The sequence below is a fragment of the Rhinolophus sinicus genome, chromosome 4 (assembly GCF_057876585.1).
Source record: "Rhinolophus sinicus isolate RSI-liver-muscle chromosome 4, RSI-T2T, whole genome shotgun sequence".
NCBI lineage: Eukaryota > Metazoa > Chordata > Mammalia > Chiroptera > Rhinolophidae > Rhinolophus > Rhinolophus sinicus.
This window is the reverse complement of record NC_142504.1, coordinates 49,023,862-49,046,479: the sequence shown is the minus strand read 5'-3', so window position 1 is coordinate 49,046,479 and position 22,618 is coordinate 49,023,862. Positions and strand designations below refer to the sequence as shown.

The 22,618-nt window shown below is 47.9% G+C and overlaps 1 protein-coding gene across 16 annotated transcripts in view; it reads left to right on the top strand.

Moving 5' to 3' along the window:
* ATXN7L1 (ataxin 7 like 1) overlaps positions 1-22,618 on the top strand; it is a 216,685-nt gene that overhangs the window by 159,099 nt on the left and 34,968 nt on the right. For 11 of the 16 annotated variants that reach the window (XR_002138484.3, XM_074340583.2, XM_074340584.2 and 8 more), the window contains one exon: positions 12,371-12,593. Coding sequence is in view for 15 of the 16 variants with exons in the window: in XM_074340583.2 (XP_074196684.2) it covers positions 12,371-12,593 (223 nt within the window). In the remaining variant the exon portion in view is untranslated. Of the gene's footprint in view, positions 1-1,966; positions 2,084-2,123; positions 2,302-3,031; positions 3,163-7,984; positions 8,140-10,594; positions 10,802-12,370; positions 12,594-22,618 lie in introns of those variants that run through there. The other 5 variants (XM_074340588.2, XM_019745373.3, XM_074340590.2 and 2 more) reach the window with 5 other exon arrangements.

Sequence of the window (22,618 nt, the reverse complement as noted above, 5' to 3'; positions counted from 1 at the left end):
AGCCCTTCGCCCATTTTTTGATTGGGTCGAGCCTGCTTGTTTTTGTGTTTAGAATTAAGGTTCCAAACTTCATGCTCCTCAAATGCTAGAGCAGTACAAACATTGTATCTTACTCTCGTAAGCCACCTGTTTGCTGAGAACTTAGGCCACCTACTTATACTTTGGCACCTGAGGTGAGGAGAGAGAACAGGGTGGAAAAGGCAGGGAAGGTGCTCCAGCAGGACCCGAGGACTCTGGGAGAGCTGGCCCGTGGCAGCTGTTCACATCTCTGTCTTCCAGGTCATCCTGGAACTCTCAGTAAACAGATTCTAGGAAAGCTGTTCACATTTGTCTCTGGAAAAGGCTCAGGCTCCCAGGCCACCTGTGTTTCTTCTAAGTATTGCAACACCCAGCAGGCCTGCTCTTGACTCTGAGTGGGGAAGTGTGCCTGTGAGCCTTTGCCCCACTGGCCTGGGGTCCAGAGGACGAGGCTCACAGCCATACCTTTAGGAGCAGGTTATCTCTGGCCAGAGCTGCAGTTGACCTAGAAAGAGAGGCTGGATGCTCCCTCCAGCGGACTGGGTCAGGTGGGTGGTCATGTCACACCCCCTCATTCCCACTGGCTCCATTCCAAATAAATGAAATTGTAGAAACCAGTTCTGCTTTGCCAATTCGCACAGCCCCCTCAGAAAATCCCTCGGAAACTGATTAATTCTCCATCCTGGGAAGAAAGGAGGGGAAAAGGAAGCCAAGAACCCAGAGCCCGAAATCTTGTTCTAAATAATTCTTCTGTGGGAGACTCACTCTCTCTGTCTTTGGTTACCTTGTCCAACGGCTGACGAGATGGTCCCAACCTGAGACAGCCTCATAAAGACCAGGTGGCACTGTCCAGCTTAGGTGGCATGCTTTGAGATGACACCATATCCACACAGTCTGAAATGCTCTATAAGAGCCATACTTCTGGGTCGTGGAAGCTTTTGTTTCTTAACGGTGTGCTTTTATTTTCCCTTATTAAAAAGGCATAAACTCTTTAGCCAGGGCCAACTAAAGATTTATCAGGTAATAGCCAGATTTTACAAAGAAATGTTGGATGTAACACAGGAGAGATTCTAGTAGAAGATAAAGTTGCCCAGAACACACTCAACCACTGGATTTTTTAAAAATTGAGGTTAAATTCACTTAACAATTAATCATTAATCATTTTAAAGCATACGACTCAGTGGCACTGAGTCCATTCACAATGTTGTGCAACCATCACCTCTACCTAGTTCCAGAACATTTTTATCACCCCCACAAGACCCTCTACCCATTAAGCACTTACTCCCCACTTCCTTCTTCCTCCAGCCCCTGGCAATCACTAATCTGCTTTCTGTCTCGATGGATTTACCTGTTCTGGATGGTTCATATCAATGGAATTGTACAACACATGACCTTTTGTGAACCATGGTTTGTTGGTTTATTTTTCACCCTCCCCCACCCCTTGCCAAGAGCAGCGCATAAACTTTTGAAACATCTAGAATAAATGAAAACTCCCTGCTTGAATTAACAGTAAAAATATCCCACAAAAGTATTTTTCTATCTTTATAATGACGTCTCTGCTCTCTACATAGCAGAATCCTAGATATTGTAGTGGACTCTGCCCATCGGGATGGACAGGCCCTGAGGGAAGGGGGGGTGGAAAGCCCTGAGGCTCCTGCAGGCTGCCGGCACCAGGCCAAGGGGGACAGCAGCTCCAGGAGCTGGGGCCCAGCAGCCTGCATGTGGGCCATCACGCTGTGGGGCTGCAGGAAGGCCCGGCCCTTCCCCAACAGGGACTCCCATCAGCCTCGGAGGAGCCCGCTGCCTCTGACCACACCTCGTGTGTACGGTTCAGGAAAACCCAAGTTCATCTGCCAAATTCAGGACAACCCTGACTGTTCCGGGCTTTTCTTTCTGCCTTTCCCTAATCGCATCTGGGCGTGCTCTCTTAAAGGGGAAGTGGTGCGTTCTGACTGGCCAGGGCCCTCTGCCAGGAGCCAGGAAACGTCTCCCACGAGTCGCATTGCCCAGCGTGTCACAGGCTCAGCCTCCTTATCCTAACGGCAAGGCTGCCTCCCCGGGATGTGTAAGTGTGAGCACAGGGCATGTTGGCCACACAGGATGGCGTGGGGCTGGGCCCAGGTCACGGAAGAGAGAGCCTGGCAGGCGGAGCGTGCTGTCAGCTCACAATCTAGTTAGCAAGTCCAAGCTTTAGCAGAGGTGGTGCTCCTGGACTGTGGGCTGGTGCCAGAGCAGAAGCAGGGCTGAAGCTTGGAGTGGGGAGAGGAGCTGCCTCAGAAAGAGGTCAGGAGTAGGAGGTTGGGTTGGGGACCAGTCTATTTTGGACAGCCTTTCTGGAGGCGCAAGCCTCAGGGCCTAGGTAGGAGTGGAGTGGAAAATTTTATAGCACACCTCTCATAGCACCAGGAAGCCAGCTGTAGTGAACCTCACCAACTCGTCACCCCCACTTCTCTGCATTTATGTGCAGCTCCAACTACATTTTATGCATTTATTTCTTCAGCAATTATTTTTCTTTGTCATTTGTATATGTAATTGGTGTTAAGAAATGCTTCAGGCCTCTTTTCCTCAAACTGTAAAAATTGCTTGAAACTAGCGGCCTGTGTTTTTCCTTCTGTTCTGTTTGTGCATAGTCCTGGGTCCAGTGTGTGCACACAGTGGGCCCTGAGGAAATGGCAGTGGCCAGCCCTCTAGGATGATTGGCAGTGTACCTGGCCTGCTTTCTAGCTCAGGTGTAGTTTCCTGTGTGCTCGCGGAGAAAGACCAGGCAAAGGTGCCACATGCTCATACACGCAGTCAGTTACTAACTCAATGCCACAGTGAGTGACTGACGCTATGTTTTAGATGCCTTTCTGCCCTAGGCTTTTGTTTGTATGGGGTTGATGATTGATCTTAAATCATTTAAAGAGCTTTGTTTTCACCAAAATAATTCTGACCTTTTGCTCCTAAAGAACGGGGCAGGGGGGAACAGAAGTAGGCTAGAGAGGATGGGGGGAAAGTGTGTGTCTCTCTACGCATATATTGACAGGGCACAACCACACCCTATTTCAAGGCAACTTCCTGTTTGCCACTGCCAACTGCCACTCCAAGGAGAACAGAAATGGTTCCGTTATTAGTGGCTGCTACAGGACCACGCCAGCCTGTGGGGTGAGTGGTTCTGAGGGACACTGTGAGCGTAGCCATGCGTTGAGACTTTACACCTTCCATTGTAGGAGGTACGGCCGGGCCCTGCACTCTTGAAATTGGAGGTCGGTTACAGATAGAAATCAAGCAGCGGTGGCCTCTCTTTGATCAGCCGTTGTTCCTTAAACAATGTGCTCCCGTAGGATTCTTGTAAGTGGAATAGTTTTAATTCAAGGACAGGGAGAAGGCAGAGAAGTGCTCACTTAGGAAAGCTACTACTTGTATTTTGTTTTAATCTACATTTTCATGTATTAGGGGATCTTATATGAAGTGCCCACTGTGAGTTGGCCCTTCCTACAGTAACCACCTTCCATGTGTTACCAATTCTCACAACACTTATTTCTTCAACAGTGAACACAGTGAGCGCCAAGTAGGGCAAGACCCTGGGCTAAAAGCGAGGGATTAAAGACTGAACCAGACACCCCTCCTCTAGGTATGCCCAGTGACAGTGCACCTGGCCCAGCAAACTGGTGATCACAACATGTGTTGTGTGTTAAGATGGGGCCCACGCGTGCTGTAGGGTCACCTTCCCATTCGTAACCCTATGATGTGGGCATTGTTGTTCCCATTTTTATAGGTAAGGAACCTGGGGCTGAGGGGGTTAAGTTATTTGCCCAAGTCACAGAGCTAATGAGTGGCAGAGCTGGGATTGGAGCCCAGATCTTTCTGATTCCAAAGACAGCAGTGTTTGGTCCATATTTCCAATGACTACCAAAGCTGGGACAGAGCATGAGAATTACCTCTGGACCTTTTGAAAAATACAGGTTTGGGGCCCCTGGCCCTGCTGTCCCAGGAATGGGGAGCCTTCCGCTGCACCGGGGGGCCTCTGAGTGTAAGTGTGTCCTGGGCATTTTCTCGGCCTCGTGTATCAGGATCCTCCTTCCCTTCCTTGAGGTGTGGGAAGGGCATGCCTGTGACAGGGGCCGGGCTTTTTCATACGCTTAACCCAAGGCACCCAGGTAAAGGCTCCCACACTGCCTCAAGACAGCATTGGGAAGAGTCAGTCCCGCTGTTGAGGTATTTTAAACATTGGGGATCCCCATTCATGTATCTTCTCCCCAAAGATCCCTCAGCCTATGCCTCCCACTTTGTGCAGCTTCAGCTGCCTGCCAGACCTGTCCCTTTGGTACCCCATGGATGACGTCACCTATGCCATTTTAAGGTAGAATCCAACAGCTTATTCTAAAACTGGAAGCCACACTTTTCACCTAAGCTGTGGTGGCTCCTATGTTTAAACTCGTGTGACTTGTGCAGTGGGTATGTTGTGCGGTTGTGATGGGAGGTCACACTGATGGGGAAGTTAGCACCGTGCTGGTGGACTCCTTGACCACCCCTCCACTACCATGTTGGCTCTGGACACAGGACAGCTTGGGCAGTAGTGAGAGGATCAGGGCTCTGGCTGTGGGCAGAAACCCGCAGAGCGGCGGGGCTGGTGACGAACCGCAGGTCCGCCAGGCAGCAGCCTTCCTCCCCAGAGGGAGGCAGTTCTCTAGCTCCGGTGGCCAGCCAGGAGGTGGGGCGTATCTTCCCACCCCGAGGGAACCCTCTGCAAAGACAGTGCCTATCTCATCACCATTATATCCCAGTGCCTGGCACATGATTCGTGCCAAGGAAATGCTTTAAAAAAAAAAAATGAGTGAATGACTGAGGTTTGGCTTCCACCATGTTCCTCTCTCCTTCCTACCTTTGTATTTGCGTGTGTTTTCTCCCCTTTGCCCTCTCTGGTTAGGGATGTGTGTTGTCGTTATTGTTTGAGTTTGTCTTTTTTCTCATACGGACTTAAACAGCTTCAGCAAAAACAAAGTCTGTTAAGCAATCTATCCTATATGCTTCCCCTTTTTTCATCGATCTATATTACATATTTACATATATAATATATATGTTCACGTTTTATGCTTTTGTAAAATAATGATGTGTTCACATATTTTCAATTTTCTTGTGGATTTGGATTCTCATGTATTTGGAGCTCACATCAGTGCCTGCTGTGAGTTGGCACAGTGATAACCACCTTCCACGTGTGAGCCGTCCTCACAGCACTCATTTCTTCAACAGTGGACTCACTCAACAGTGAGAGCCTAGTAGGGCGAGACCCTGGGCTCAACGCCAGGGACAAAAGACTGAACAAGACACCTGCCCTTGACATTTCCTTCGATTTGAGATAACCCTCATAGTTTTCATTTTCAGTTGTTTTATTATAGATCATTCAGGTTGATTGTGGTACTTTTTATGTTATTTATTTTTACTATTTTAAATAGTGCTGTTGAGAATATCTTTGAATTTTTGGCGGAGGAGGGGAGGGATATATTTCCTTGAGATCTATTTTCCAGACTAATATTACCAGATGACCAGATCAAGGTCTGTGAGTGTGTTTTAGTAACTGTTATTATCACCAGACTGCTCTCCAAAGAAATGTCATCCCTTGAAAGTACCCCCAGCAGTGTGGACATGTGTGTTTCCCCAGAGGTCTGTATTTGCTGTGGTTTTCCTTCTTTTGGCTAGGTTAGGTGTCTAGTGAGGGCATCCTTGGGGGCTGTTGGCAATATTTCAGGGCCCTAGAAAGTCCTTGGGACTCAGCAAATCCTACTGAGCAGTGGTTGATGCCAGAAACGTGCACCTTGGCATAAACAACCAATAGAAGAGCAGGTAGGAGGGAGAATGCTACCAAGTGGGAGAGATAAGGAGGATCCCACATTATCTAACTTCAGAGTTGTGGGAAATGCTTTGTCAAGAATCATCACAGAAGTTGTGTTGCTCAAGTGTAAAGAGAGGAGAACATCCCAGCAGGGAGGCATGGTAGAAAGGGCACTGGCTCCGGGCGAGGCAGACCTGGGCTCTCCTCCCAGCTGCCAAGGTCTGCGTGACCTTGGCCTTGTTTCATAATCTTGCTGAGCTTTAATTCCCCATCTCTAACAAGGAGGCTAACAATATCCACTCTTGTGGGGTTGTTGGGTAGAAGACATGTGCTGGTAAGTGGAACAGTAGTTTGCACAGTGCTTGACACATGAAATGCTGCTTCTCTTCCTAACTGAATGAATGGGCACAGAGTGACAGATAGATGACTGAGAACTGCGCATGTGAGCCACTGGCCCACACTGGCATTTGTCAGTGCCTCCGACATGCGCGTTGCCTGGCAGTGGATAGGAGGTGAGGGATAGTGTAGGCCAATTGGTGACAGGCACCCATGCTGTAAGGAACGCTTCCCCAGCCACTGGGAGCCTGATAGGCTTTAAAGAGGTACTCCAGCCTGAGGAGGGAGTGGGCACTCCAGAGAAGCCCACAGACACTCCTGGCACACGAACTGCTTGGCACGCTCCACCTGCCACTCATGGCCTGCTTTAGTCACTTGACTTTCCTGTGTCTTCATTTCCTCCCCTGCTGAGGAAGCCTGATTCAGTATCCCTCCTCTGACCCCCAGGTCACTATATTTAGTATCTAACTACAATTGTGGCAAATGAGAACGTAAGCTCAGATTCCAGCCCCTGCTCGTCTACTTAATAGCCTTGTGACTTCGGGCAAGTTTCTCAAATGCAGTTGGTCTCAGTTTCCACAGCTGTAAACTGGGGAAATACCTGCCTCCCCTAGTGGTTCCTGCGTGGTTCCCCGTGCTGAGGTCTATGCACTGCCCCTCACCCTCCAGCTCCAGTCAACTTTTAGAAGAAGGTTCCTGGAATTCCAGGTTGTCCTTTATGGAAAGCATCCTGACCGCAGCTACTTAAAGCAGATAGAATCCATTGATAAAATAGAACCTGCCCTCAGAGGTGGGGGCAGGAGACTCAGCACTGTCAAATGAGAAAGCCAGGTGCCAGCCTAAGCCCGACTGAGCTTACACAACCGTGGCGGGCCACAAGTCATTGTGGTGTTCAAATTGGCCCCTTAAAAACCATATTGGAAAATTCTCAACAAGTTCTTTCTAAAACTGGTACAGGGAGCCACAATGGGCATTGGCGGCCCCCTCAGCCATTCATGAGGTATCTGCTGAGGTTTTAAATGCCGGACATTCATGCTGTGAGTATGAAAATATGTCAGTGAATAAGCACAGTGAGGGGAGGGGCTCTGAATTTGTACTGAAATGGAATTGCCTGAGAACCTGGTGGATTTTACCTGTGGAGAGTAAGGAGAGAGAATGGTGGAGACACGCGGTCTCCCCACACCGAACAGATTTTTAGAATGCCGAGAGGCGGGGTCTCTAAGAGCCCCACTCAGCTGGTCTCCAGGATTGTGCCCTGGGGTCATACATGGATGGTTAAGCCATATATGGTGAAGCAGGGTTTTAGGACAACCAGATGCTGAGGCCATGGTCTGGACTTCCTGTAGTTGAAATGCAAAAAAGTGAAAGGATTTGGTTTTTCATTTCTTTGATCCTGGGGTCCCCAACTCTTTGGAATTGAGGTCATAGGCTGTGGCATGGCACTGCTGATTGGCACCTAAAGGCTGTGGAAACACCTAAAAGATGTTTCTTTCCTCTCCCTAGGAGAGTCAGGTGCCCTGCTGAAATGCCCAATCGGGATAGAGAGGTTTCCAGCGGGCTCTTCCAGATAAATGATCCCCATCTGCTTGCATCTGGGATTTCAAGGTGGTGGAGCTCAGAGTTAAGACCACAGGCTCTAAAGACATGCTCAGATCTGATGTTTCCTAGCTTTATGACCGTGGGCAACTTATTACCTCTGAGCCTCAGTTTCCTCATCTGTGGAATAGAGATAATACAACTACCTCTCTTGGGGTGTTGCAAGGATTAAATGCTGCAAGGTAAATCAAGTGTTTAGTAGAGTGCCTGGCACAGAGGAAAGTCTTAATAAATTATTATTACTACTGGCCAAAGGACAGAAGGGGTGAGGCCAGAGGTTACTAACCCAAGAGCACTCGCTGAGGTTCAGTTTCATCTCATGGACACTTAATTCTGCATGGGTGTTCTGGCGGTGATTTTATGTTTCACTTCAGTAGGTAAGTGGTGCTCACATTCACCATTAGCACAATAGATTGGTTTGGTCTTTCTGTCACACGGTCTGGAAAGAAATGTGCTGCAGGAGCTATAAACTACCGCAACCTTTCACTATATCTCAAAGAAATGATCCTAAATCACTTTTTAAATAAATTGTTAAAAAAAAAAAAAAAAAAAGACAGTAAGTAGATAGTAAGAGAGTTGCTAAATAATTTACAGAATGTCAATGATTATTACCTAACCATATAAAATGACACATGTATGAAAATTGGAAATGTGTAAATGGAGTAATGTCAGTTGAAAAAGAATAGTCCAAAATATCAATTGATTACAGTCTTGTTAATGATCTATGTACATTAACAAAGAATGAGAAAATTTGGAGGGATGGGTTCTTTTTCTCTCAAATTGCTTCATTCTATAAAATATTGTAACGGTAAGTAAAAAACACAATGCTCTGTAAGCTCTTTCTGGGTAGGGCAAGTGGAATTTAAATAATTATAGTAATCTACCTAAGGCAAAATAGAAATAATGAATAAGCCCAAAGTAGGTGAGGGCTTCTATCAGAATGATTGTAATATAAACCTGGAAAACTTTACTCAGAGACACTCTACTGCACAGCAACATCTGTTTATAAGAAACTAAGACTCTGTCTCCTATCACCAGCCCACCCACCTCTCTTCCAAAAGACAAAACCCTGTAAGTTATCTACAGGCAGGTCTTCATAGAATAGGGAAACACAGATTGAATAGGAACTGGATCTTTCTGAAAAATCTCTTCACTCTGCCCTACCGGGGACATCACTTCCACCCATTTTCAAAAGCTTACCCTAGTGAAGTACAGACCCTGGCCCCCACATTAAATTCTCATGTAGCCTTTCTTGCCTGCACCAGAGGCTCGCAAGCTAGTTCTCTAGCTCAGGGGACAGACGTGCGGATCTCTTCGTGGGATACCTTGCAATAAGGATAGATTTAATTCAGTCTAAACAACATAGAACAGTTTCACTAGTAGGAAATAACTTTTTTAATTTGTTTAGTACAATACAAAATCACACACCAGAAATTTAAGGATAAAGGATTCTCTTCAAGTTTTGATAAACATTCTCTCATATACGACTTATTCTTTCAATTGGTGATTTAAGAAGAATTTATGGAACTAAAATGTAAAGCCAAGGAAAAACTCTTATCCATTGATTTAATTTTTTTTTTTTTTTTTTCTGTGAGTTTAGTAGTGGAAAGTGTTGGCAGGGTCACTAACCCGAATTCTCTGGGAAGGTGATTTTAGAATCACTGGTCTGGCCCTTTCCTTTTGTCCTTAATGGCACCCTTCCTTGTGACTTATCTTTGTTTACTTGTATAATTTTTAACTCTGAGTTTTGCACAATAAAATTTCTCTTTGTTATCAAGACTTATCTCCTCACCCGGAGATAAGACTGAGGCATATTTCTGCACCTCCGTTTCCCCCCACCCCCTCTGCCAGCTTGAGCAAGTGATGGAAAATGAGTGAAGGAAGACTGCAGAGAAATCCAAAACAGTAGTGGTAAAAATCAAAGTCTTATTTTAGTTTTGGAAACCTCTGCCAAAAAAGAAATTGCTAAGGAGAACATTTCTGAAGGGCAGAAAGAACTATGGATTGGAAACGAGAAGAGTTGGTTCTAGTCTCAGCATTGCCTCCAACTAGTTTTGCCTGCAAGCTGGTAACTAATAACCTCTCTAACTGATACCTCATCGGTCAGCAAGGAGATGGGATGAGCTGACTTTTAAGACCCAGTTCTATGTAACTTTCAGTGATTCTAATTCCCGCACTAATTTCCTGGTCCCAAATCCCGGTCACAGTACACCCCATTTCCTGCCTTCCTGAGAAGCAGCTGGGCCCCTGCACACGGCACAGAGGTCCTGGTTCTTTGCATAGCCACTGGCCCTGACCTTGGCAAGTCACTTCATCTCTCTGGGTCTTCTCTGGCCAGTCAGGCGTGAGGAGGGTGGAGATGCATGGCTGCTTCCTGCCTGTCTCACAGGGATTGTAAAGGCCAGTACAATCTTACAAAGGATGAATTCCTCCAAGGAGGATCCTGCCTGAGTGAAATATTTCAATATTTCGGCTGTAATTATTGCTATAACATTCAGGAATCGTGAGGGATGAGAAGAGAAGGAGCAGGTGTAAGTATGCCTTGTATTTATGATAAAGGAGTAGAAAGAGGCGTTAGAAGCCATCTAGGGACCCACTTCATTTACAGATAAAGACATGGAAACTGAGAAAGTAAAGTGGTGAACTCCCAGCCATAAGCCTAATAATGGGGTTTGGGTGGAGCTGGAGCCTTGATCTCTTGACTCCCAACCTAAGGTTCTTTCTACTACATCAAGACAGAGGCCCTGGAACTTGGTTTCCAAAATGTTCAGCAGGATGGCTCTGGGAACTGAGCACGTGTGTGAGGTATACTCTGACTCAATGAAGAAAAATTACCCTGTAATGTTACTCAGTGTAGGTAAACTGTGACCACTGGTCAGGCAAAAATACCCAACGATCAGATGAGCCTCAAAAATCCATGCTTTCCTCCCAATTCCCACTTCATCAGAGGCCTGGAGTGAGTCTGCTTTAAGACAACCTGGAAGGCGTTGGTACAGTGGAGCACAGAGAAAACCCCAAATCCCATCCCCGACAGACCAGGTGAGATGCCTGGAGTAGCAGCCAGAAATGTCTCACTGGTGAGAAAAGCCTGAGATTCAGCTTAGAGGTGGAGGGAGAGCGTGGTCTGCCATCTCTGCCTCCCGTCTTGTTCATTATCCCATTCAACCCAGATTTCCAGATTTGTGATCTCTAGTTCTTCCCATCTGTTATCATTTCATTTATTTATTGAGCACATATTAATTAAGCACTAACAATAGGTGAGGGTCTGTCACAAACACGAGAGAGCCAGCCAGGACCCAGGATTTCGGAGCCTTTGTGTTTTGGGGGACCCCGGATTCCTTCCTGTAACAGTGTACTAAGTTTGGGCGCATGTATAAAGCTGCATTTTTCTTGGGGGGAGTCCTCAACTTTTATCAGCTCTGTTACCCTGTAGCAGTGGGAGGACCCGAGAACTTGACTTCATGTAGCTGCTGTCCTGGGCGCTCATCCCACCCATTGGGTGGAGACCACGAGGCTGCCTGAGGGAACAAGTGAGACATGGCTGCCCAGTGCTCTTGTACGTTCTGTAGAACCCCAGGAAGCTGTGCCTGCCCACCCAAGTCCAGGCCCCACATCTGTGGATTCTGCCTCATACATTGGTGTCCTCCTGCACGTCCTAGCTTAGCAGCTAGGACAGGGTTACCTGGATCTCTGTGAGCCCTGGAGATGCCATAGCTGGTATGGACACAACCTTGGTAGGAATCATAAAAGAGAGGGATCTTCTGGGCTTTAGTGTCTCCCCATCTGGAAAGTTGCCTAATGAGCCCTCAGCGACTTCTGTCCTGGGCCCTGGATTCCCTCCTTGGCAAATAACACAGCATTGGAGCTACAGTTGGAAATACCATGGACTCTAAACTCAGATACAAGACTCCTGAGTGCTAATCCTGAGTCCTTCGCTGGCCCATGCTGGCCTCAGTGAGAAGTCTCCCCTGCTCTCACACCCATTGTGCCTGCTTCTGAGTGGGCACCAGGATGCTGAACACAGCCGGCCACGACCGCCATGAGTGGGGCAGGAAGACTCTAGGGTTCACAGGAAGGAAGGAGCCCAAACATTTGTGACATGCTGGTCCACTCCTAGCTCTCGAGGCCCCTTTCGTTCTGCCCTTGCTGGTCCTTCCGGTCTTAGTGGTCCTGCTGTGGGTCAGTTTGAGGATTTCCTATTTATTTTCTTGAGAGTCCTGCGCTGCCCACCACCCTGAGGGACCTTTTGGCCTCAGAATAGCCGCCTGGGGGTCGCTTTGGCTATGTGGTTATCCCACTGTGTTCAGGTGACACCTGGTGCCCTCTTTAGTCCTGTGGAAGTTGTTTTGCAGAAGAATGGCCTAAAAAATCCCTCCTATGAGAACCGTGGTGTTTAGCATTCGATACAGAAATTCAGAATGTCATCGTTGCTAATTGGTAGGAGAGGAACGATGTCAAGATAAAACGCAGCCTGAACTAAGGCTCAGGGATGCAGCCATTGCAGGAAGAGCACTTTCTCTTTGCCTGTTGCATATGCGTGTACATGAATGTGTGACACACTCCTTGCTACAGATAAGGTGCTGAGTTCTAACCTTTCTCCCTTTGTAGAGAGAAGACACGGTTCAATGTGCAGACCTTCTTCCTCTCCAGCATCTCCACCCTCCAATTCCAGGACATCACTAGTACAGGTGAAAACAAAAGCCTGTCTCAGCGGCCATAACTCTGCCAGCAGCACCTCAAAGCCATTCAAAACGCCCAAAGACAATCTACTTACCTCCAGCAGCAAACAGCACACAGTCTTTTCTGCGAAAGGATCAAGGGACAAACCATGGTGAGTGTCGGGTGCTGGCAGCCAGCAGCTGTCTGTCCTCCATGCCTGTCCCTGTCACCACGGGAAACAGTGTTTACCCTCTGGCTTTGTTCCTGAGCATCGTGTTCAGGATTTGAGGGAACTGAGGAGGGAAGGGTCAGAAAGCTAAACACTGGAGAGAATATAGGACCTTAAACTGCCACATGCCTGACAGGAGAATTTTGTCTGCTCCTGAAAGCTGAACCAAGTTGTGTCTTGGAGAAGAATAACAGGGAAATATTCCTCAGTTATACGGTCACCTCTCAATTTTCCGCCCCAGTGAAGAGAAGCATTGGTGTAAATAATCCAAAGCATAGTCAGTCTGCCCAGCAGGGATTGAGGTGGGGGGGGGGGCTGATATAAGGAAGCGGGGGTAGATGGTGGTCCTGCAGCCCTGGGAGGCAGCCCCTCCCCCCCCCCCACAGAGTCTCCCTGCTGTGAGCAGCTGGGTGTCTGCTCCGTGGAATCACTGCCAGCAGAGGCAGGTAATTGGGAGTTGACCATGGGATGAGGAAGAGAGGAAATCCAAAGAGAATGTCACTCTTCTGATGGGGTGGGAGAGAGCTGACTGCAGGTGACTGAAAAAATCAGAGGCTTTTAATTGTTTTTGTTTTTTTTAATCTCAGTCTTTACCAAAACATCAGAAAAGGTTACTTGTGGCAGGGACTGATAGGAAACCAAAATGAAAACAAGACAGGAAGCAGAGATGAGTACGGGCACACCTCAGACACATTGCAGGTTCGGTTCCAGACCACCGCACTAAAGCGAGTTGTAATCTTTTTGTTGGTGGAGGGTCTTGTCTCTCCTTTGTAAAAAACACATCTTGAAGCGCAGCAAAGTGAAATGCAAAGAAACGCGGAGGCACCTCACTTGGAGCACTTCAGGACTGGCTTCTTACAGAGCCTCTAGCCTTACCTTTCAAGCCTCATGAAAGCAGACAAGGGATAAGTGTGGAGTCCATCTGATTTACATATTTAAAGAGAAAAGTGGTCTGTTAATTAGTGATAGTTAATGACACTTCGTTCTTACCTAGGAAAGCTGTGGAGTAAAATCATCCATCAATTGGTTTGTCACTGCACGATGCAAATTATGATGACTTTGTAAAGAGCTAATTATGCCAGATCAAGTAAAGAGCCTTGTGATGGAGTGGAAAGGTTTAGCCACAGCTGTCAAGGAGGGGAGTTAACCATCATGCAGGTGGGCCTCGTGGACAAGCTTTGTTCTCTTCTGATTGTTAGGCTCTCGGGTCCATCCTTTAGGAGGATGTAGCTGGTTAGGGAAAATCCAGCCTGAGAGTGACAGCAGTGGTGGCTCTGGGCCTCTGGGAATGTGGTTCTCCCTCTTATCAGTGACCTCAAAAAGCCGCTGAAGGTTGTTGAGACAGCATCAGGTGTCCTGATGTAAGCTCAAGCCCCGGAATCACTGCCTGTGTGCAAATCTCGGCTGGGTGACTTTGGGCAAGTCGCTCCATCTTGGTGTGCCTCAGTTTTCCTCATCTGTAAAATGGGGCTAATAGTAGTTCTGCCCCATGGTTTGTTGTGAGGATCAAGTGAGCAACTTTTTAGAAAAGTGGCAAGTTCAATGTCTGGAGCAGAGTACACATTCGATAAATATTTGATGGTAATGTTATCATTATTATCACATGTGCCAAAGGACAGAGCTTCCGCAACCAGGGATAAAGGTCGAGAAGTCAAATCTCTCTGAAAAAGTAGAGAAACGGCTTTGACTCAGACTGAAGTTGAAAATGGAAAAGGATAAAAACATTTATTCAGAGTCTAGAAGTGAGCTATCAAATGAGGAAAGCTAGGCAAGGGGCTCAGGAGGAATAAGCCAGGAGACTCAGAAGTCACGGAAGATCATAAAATAAATGCAGTAAATGATAAATGTGGTCTCTGGAGAGTGAGACATGACACCAAGAACCCTCCCAGGAGGCAAGCCTTTGGGGAGACAGCTGGGGTTAGCTCTCTGTCCACATTCAATTCAACTGACTCAACACACACTTAGTAAAACCTGCTGTGGGCAAGACCCCTTTGGCTAGAGGCAGAAGGTGATTTTGAAAGAACTGAAAAAATTAGCCAGGGCCCAAAGAAAAGCAACCAAAAGAATTACAAGGAGGGAAATAGCTCTTATGAGAAAAAGACTCCCAAAACTAGAGTGTTTGCCTTGTGTGAAGAATAGAAAGCTAGTAGACGATTTATCTAACGCAAACTAGGTAGATATTCTGAAGACAGACGCAGGGGTGCATCGTGCAAGAGGCTAAGCGTTGCTTACAGCAGTCTACTACTTACTCTCACCACCCATCAGCCCAGCTGTCGTCCACCATCACCAGGGATGTGTGTTGGAAAGGCTGGGGAGATTTGGCTTGGAAACTTCCAAGGGTCAGCCTCAGTTCAGGAATGCTTCCCCAGGGAGCAGTGTAGAACAGACACCGAGCTAGGGGCAAGAAAAGCCAGGTCTAGGGAGCACCTTCTAGGTGCTAGATGGGAGGCTGCCCAATCCCTGAATCACTTAGTAAAGTCAATTAGATCTTCACAGAGAAAAAGGAAAGCCAGTTCAAGTCCTGGTTTGGCCACTAACTTTCTGTGTGACCTTGAACAAGTTACTTTACTTCTCTGAATCTCATTTTCAAGCCTGAAGACTTTGTGATTCTAAGTCACAATCCTCTCAAAAATTCTCAAAGATTCCTACTGAATTAAGAGTTAGCCCCTCCCCCCAACATAAGGGACTCTCTACAAAGTGCTTAAACCCCTAATCCAACCCTGATCATACAATACCATCCCGTTGCTCCAGCTCCCCTACCACATGTCCCTCTGACCTTTGCCTAGGACATCCATCTGTCTTTACTCAGCCATTTGATGAGCATCTACCATGATACTATGTGTCAACTTTCTAACAAGTACTGGGGATATATAGGGCCCACTGATGTCACCTATGCACCTTTGTGCCAATTGGAAAAAGGACTGGATGCAGCCCAGGACCAGGGTGCACACTTGGCCAATGGTCTTCATCCCCTACTCACTTCCTCCACCAGGCATCCTTGTGCAGTACAAAACCTGTACAACTGTACACTGCAGCCCCGGGGATGCAGTTAAATAAGACACACTGTCTTCGGGAGCCTATAAAAAGAGACATAAGCGAACACAGAGTACAATGGGATAAAAGCAAAGATACTGGTAGCACCGAAGAGGACTCAGAAAAGCATTTTCAGAAGAGGTCACACTTGAGCTGAATTGGGAGGATAAGTAGTAGTGAGTTAGACAAGGAAAAGCAAATTAGAATGGTATATGTTAGGTTGTATATTTTTCACCACAAGTAGAAAGACTTTTTTAAAGAAAGTAGGAAGAATATCCCAGGCAAACAGAACAGATGTCAGAAGTATTTGCATATGGGGGGATGCAGGAGGTGAGCTAGGGAGGTGGGCTGGGCAGATCGTAGTGTCCACTGTACGTGCTGAGCTCAGGAATTTGTACTGCGCCCTGAAAGCTGCATGGAGTTATTGAAGGAGCAGTGTTCAATTGTAGTGAGAGCACCCTGACAGTAGCTTAAGGGTGGCTTGAGGGGCCACTCGGGAAGCAGCAAGAGCAGTAAGGACACGTTTACGTAACCTAGGTGAGGCGTGGTGACAGCCCGGAGCCAGGCCACAGTAGTGGGTATGTGCAGAAGGGGCCAGACGGGAGAAATATGAAGGCAGAAAACCACAGGACTTTGGGGTGGTCATATGCAGGGCTTGCAGTGGATGGGAGAAGTTGAGGATGATGTCTAGGTTCTTGACTTGGACAGCTGGGGGACTGGTCCTTCTTCTTCCTCAAAACGGTCCAGAGGTTAGGGCGGATAGGAGAAGATGAGTTCAGTGCAGGGGGAAGGAGTGTTGATGGAGTTTGAAACATGTGAGAAACATCTACATGGATGTGTCGGTGGGCCTTGGCTGTATAGACCCAGCAGTCAGGAGAGAGAATGGGTTGGGAATGGAGATTTGGAAGTTGTCAGTGTAGACATGGGCATTGAAGCCATAGGTACAGATGGGGCCTCCTGGGAAGGCACAAGGCTTGAGAAGAACAGGGGTCAAGGGCAGGCCCTGGAGAATGGGGAGCTGGGGGCAGAGGAGCCTAAGGAAGCATGGATTGGTGAGCCAACGTTCTTTCCACAGCATCCTGTCCCTTCTTTCCTGGCCCAGATCCTCACTGTTCCTCACTGCCCAGCCCACCAGTCACCTTCTTCTCCAAGCCCTTACCTCATTTACTTCCTGCTTGCTAGCTGCCTGATGTACTGGCGTCTCTTTAATCCGCACGGCACTTCATGTGTTCCTTACCTATGACTCTGGTGCCATAGATGAGACCTCCTGTGTGCCTCCTGCTTAGTGGCATTGCAGGGCCTGCTACGGAGCAAGTCCTCACACCCAGCAAACACAATCCCCTCAGCAGTAAATATTTGTTGAAGTGAATGAAATGGCTCTGACCATTGAAAAGGGTTATAAGAGTTTCATTCCTGGAGACTGTTAACCTTACAATTGCTTAGACTGGCACGATGCAATGGACATACAATGTGTGCACACATGTAATTTTAAGTTTTCTAGTAGGCACGTTGGAAAAGGTGGAAAATCAGTACAGTTAATTTTTAATAATATATTTTATTTAACCTAACATACCCACAATATTATCATTTCAACATAGAATCAATGAGATAGTTTATACACACACACACACATATATATATATGTGTGTGTGTGTGTAAGTCTTCAAAATCCTATGTGCGTTTTACACTTACAGCACATCTCAATTTGGACACTAAATGTTCATCAGAAATACTTGATCCATATTTAGATTAAAAACTAGCGATTATAGAATAGATTTGCATACTCAAGTTGTTCCAAACATATTTAAACTTTTCTAACAACTGAGTCAGGTACCTTTTTTTACATTTTAATGAATTAAAATTAAATAGGATTTTAAATTGAGTTCCTCCGCCACATGTTTAAATGCTCAGTAGCCACCAGCGGCTGGTGGCTGCTGTATCTATCAGACTGCTCAGACCTGGGCATCGAGGCCAGGTGAGCCTGGGTGGGTCCCTCTGCTTCTGTGACTCACAGGCGTGTTCAGGTGGCTCCTAGATCTAATCTTTAAGGTTGTGCTCCTGGCAGGAGCTGCTAAATGCCAAGGTAAGAGGAACTCGCTCCTTCTCACGTGAGCCAGTGGCTGGACGTGTGGTGTTCCCGGTTGTCAATGCAAACTCGAGCACGGAGGACTCAGCCAGGCGGTGTTCTGTTCCCCTGCTCCAAAGAGCTCGGCAGCACCCCCTAAAGGCCTCGAGAGCCCAGTCGTGCCTGCGGGTGCTGGGCCGGGCCTTTGGGTCGGGTCAGGGACGCTCTTACCCAATAGCCTAATTCACGTGTACAGCAATAAACACCGCTCCTGGGTCCAGGCAGACTTCCCAGCATCTCACACAAGGCTAAATGGTCTGTGGGCTTGTTGTTTTCTCCCTTCTGTGTCTGAGGGGGTTAAAAATAACTCTGCATTAGGAGAAAGGGGAAACAGAGAGGGTTTGTCCCCTGCAGACCTGCCTGGCATCACGCCCCACCCGCCCAGCACCCAGGCTCTCAGAGCCCCTCTGCCAGTTCACTGTCCTGCCAGTAGAGGCAGAGAGGTGGGCAAGATGAGTCTGTTCCCAGGGGCAAGTCAAGAGGGAATTATGACTGTGTGGCTCTTTTAAGCTAAGATGAGCATTGCAGACTTTTCTTAAGAGCATCTACTCAGCCAGGGCACCGGCTCCTTGCATGGGGATTAAATCAGCCAGTCTGGCTTCCCACCTGCTGTGTGGCAGCAGCTCCCCTGGTCCAGAGTGCTGAGCTGCTGGAGGACTGAAAACCCGACAACCCACTGATGTGGGCGGGGGCAGGGAGGAGGTTTTCCTCCCCTGCACGGTGTGTTGCCTTCTCCTTGGGCCTTATCAACCCACACGTGTGTGCTGAATGCTAAATATGCTCAGCTATTAAAAATGCAGGAGATGAGTCTGCTGCTCCAGAAGGAAAATGAGCCAGAGCAAGAGAAAAGTCAGCCGCCCCAGCCTCCCATGTGTGCAGACAGTGTGGAGGGGAGGAGACCGTCTCCTCCCCTGGACACTTCCAGTGGGAGGTTTGTCCTCGTGGAGTGGTGAGGGCTCAGGCCGAAGAAGTACTCTGGAAGCTTTCCCAGCGCTTTTTGGAAAGGAAATGATAACTGAGAACCCTGGCCAAGCGCCTTGGGAGAGATGAGGCTGGCTTATTGCTTCCTGCCTGGTATTGGCATGAACTGGGGACAAGAGCCAGTATTGGTAGCCCCAGGGGAGTGGTCTCAGGGCTTCCACTCAGGATGGCAAATGCTAGACACCCCACGTGCTGTGGACCCTCCTGGTGACCTAACTCCTCTGACCACCCGATTCCTCAACAGGATTCATGCAGTGGCTCTACAGGTCCCCTTGTCCCGTCCTTCCTCCAGTCTGCCCTCTACACCTGCCCCAGCTCCCAGCTGCTCAGCTCTTCGATGGCTCTCAGCTCTAGATGGCCCACAGAGTAGACATTTAAGCCCTTTGCAGGTAGATGTATGATCTGGCATTTGCCACTTGTCCCACTGCTGCTGCCAGAATTTTACCCCCTTCATTTCATATTCCAGATGTCTCCATCTATTTGTAGCTCCTCGATCATGTCTCCATGTGTTGTTGGCACGTGCTACTTCCCTTTCCAGGAGCAGACTCCCTTCCTGTCCCTACACATGCTTAGTCTCTGCATGAGCGTCACTTCCTCCATGAAGCCTTCCTGGACTTTTTATACAGACTGAGATGCTCCTTGCTCTCAGCTCCCATTAACACTCAAGATACCAGTACAAGAGCTGCCATCATATATTGTACTTATTTGCACCTGTATCATCCCCTGCCCCCAGGCAGCCCTTGAGCTCCTTGGCATCCCCATGTTTTAACAGGAATCTGGCACCCAACAAATATTTTCATAAATGAATGAATAAAAGAGCCTGTGAAATACAACTGCTCCTTCTACCTCCTCACAGAGATTTTTCCAATGCTAAAGGAAATCACAGGTATAAATAAATTTTTGAATTCTTGAGGAGAAATTAGAGTGCCAATTCCCATCATGGAATTATTTTTCTTCATTACAATTATTAGAGTTAGGAAGGGAGAACTATGGTGGTCCTGGATGATTAAAAGGAAAAATCGTCTGTGCTCTGGCACGAAGGGAAAGGTATTTTCTTTTACATTAAAGAGGAGGCGTGTGCAGTGTACCCCCATACCACGGCCCCTCATGGTGTTCGTACCCACATCCCAGGACACACTTGACCACGTGACGAAAACTCTCATCAGAAGGGAATTGAGGAGCTGGTGTAGCATTCCACAGAAGTCCCTCCCTGATTCCCACGTACAAATACAGCCCCCACACAAGGGATGAGGGATACATTCTGAGGCTAGTTTTTGCCCCTAAGTGATTCAGGTTTGGGGGTAAGGAGAAAAGGAGTGGGGCAGAGGATGAGACAGGAAAGGTGGGTGGACAAAAGGAGGGTAGAGGTTACTCTGATGAGCAGAAGGAAGGAGTATACAGGGCAGGTGGGTAAGAGGATGGGAAGTAGACAGGCCACAATATTCAAGCACCCCCAGGACACGGGGTCGGGGTGGGGGGACAGGGACAGTCCCTTTCAGGACAGGAAGGCATCAGGAACTGAAACATGTAAGTGCTGCATCCTCACTGTGTTTTCAGATGATCAGGTAAGGACAATGGACAGCTCCTTGGGTTTACGCTGACCTTGCCAAGTCACACAAGTGCTTAGGAGTAGTGACTAGAGTCTGGGGACGGAAACGATAGGCTAGGACAGCAAGGGAAAATGGAGTGATGGAAAGAGGAAGTATGAGCCACAAAGATCAGGAACCACGGTCCTTTATATTTACATAGCCCCTTGTAATTTTTATTTATTTTATTTATTTTTTAAAAGTATTTTCTCTCTCTTTTTTTTTTTTAAATTTTATTGGGGAACAGTGTGTTTCTCCAAGGCCCATTAGTTCCAAGTCGTTGTCCTTCAATCTAGCTGTGGAGGACGCAACTCAGCTCCAAGTACAGTTGCCGTTTTCAATCTTTAGTTGCAGGGGGCACAGCCCACCATCCCATGTGGGAATTGAACCGGCAACCTTGTTGTTGAGAGCTCGCGCTCTAACCAACTGAGCCATCCGGCTGCCCCACCCCTTGTAATTTTTAGATGCTTTCATGGCCCCAATCCCTTTTGAGCCTCAAGTCTACTTGGTCATGTGATGAGGAAATGGAGGCCCAAGCTGACGAGGTGACTGGTCAGTGGTGGAGCTGGGCCTTGATCCCTGGTCTTCTCGTTTCCATGCTGTGGTAAAGAACAAGCCCTTAGAGCTGCCTGAAGTCAAACCCCATGTCTGCCTTTCACTTTGATGAATGAATGCCCTGGGGTAACCTTTGTAAGCCTCAGGTTCCTCATCTATAAACTGGGGGTGAGGATGGAATCCCATCTTTCATGTGAGTGCACAGCCCACTGTGCATCCCTGGGCAGGTGCTCAGTGTGTCAGTGTCAGGTAGGATGAGAAGAGTAAAGGTTAGGGATGTCAGAAGGCCACCCCCCCCCCCCCACTTTTGCCGTGCAAACTTGACTTTGCTACTCGCAGCTTAAAGGGCTCTGCGGGCTCTCACTCTGGCTCTTCTACCAGGAAGAGAGACAGCTGTCCTTAACTAAAGCATTTGTTCTGGTGGAGAGCTGGTTTGGTTTTTATTGTGTTACGTGACTTAATTTTCACTGAGAACATGAATTCATTCATCAAACATTTAAAGCCTTTCCTAAGTGCCAGACAATGTATATGTCACTGGGATAATGTCGGAGCGATGTATGCACTTGGCCCAGATGCCTGTCCTTAGGTCTGTCTGGTCAGGCCACACAGACATAGAGCAAAAACTTGGCCATTTGATGTGATACGTGCAGCAGAAACACTTAGGAAGGAACAGCCGGCATTCCAAGAGAAGAAGACGTCTCACCGGATCTGGACAGATGGGGTGGGGGTGGGGGGTGTTCGCCCAGCGAGGGGAGAAGGGCACAGGAGCAGAAGGAGCTGTCCGGCCATGTAAAGGCCAGGCATCAGGCAGACCTCTGGGTGTTCAAAGGGCTGTGGGAGTCGCACGAGGCTGGGAGAAGGTGCCCTGGCGGGAGCTGTGGATAAACCAAGCTAGGAAGTTGGACTCGGTTCTCTGGGCAGTGGGGAGCCCGCAGAGCCCTTTAAGCTGCGAGTAGCAAGGTCAAGTTTGCATTGATGGCTGAGTGGAGGCGGATTCAAGCACAGAGGGGCCAGGACAGGAAGACTGTGAGGAGGATTTTCATCAAGATTCAGGCAAGCGATGATGGCAGGCCTGAGCTGATGCTGCAAGTAGGAGCCTCTTTTAGCAGGTAGACTGAGTGACCAGATGTCGGGAAGAACCACGGTCTCTAACTGGACGGTGATGTGATTAACAGAGTTTTTAAAAAATACAACATGTAGGGGTAGCCAATTAGCTCAGTTGGTTAGAGTGCGGTGCTCTTAACAACAAGGTTGCCAGTTCGATCCCCGCATGGGCCACTGGGAGCTGCGCCCTCCACAACTAGATTGAAACAACTACTTTACTTGGAGCTGATGGGTCGTGGAAAACACACACACACACACACACACACACACACACACACATACACAAATACAACGTGTATTTAATTTGAGACAAAGAATTTCCTGAGTTTGCTATAGGTCCATGTGAAGACTACACTTTTGAAGATTTAAACAGTGTGCTTAGTGTTTGGAATAGAGCAGGTTTGGGCAATGGGCTGTCTTCCCAGTCCTGGATTCCTATACAGAGAAGGAAAGAGCAGTGACACCGGGCCTCCCAGGCCAGTGAGAGGGAAGGTGCTCCCTGGGGCTGCTCCTCTGCAAAGGAAGCTAGGGAGCAGAGGCTGGGGACTGACGGTAGCCAGGGATGCTGTGCCATCTCATCCCTA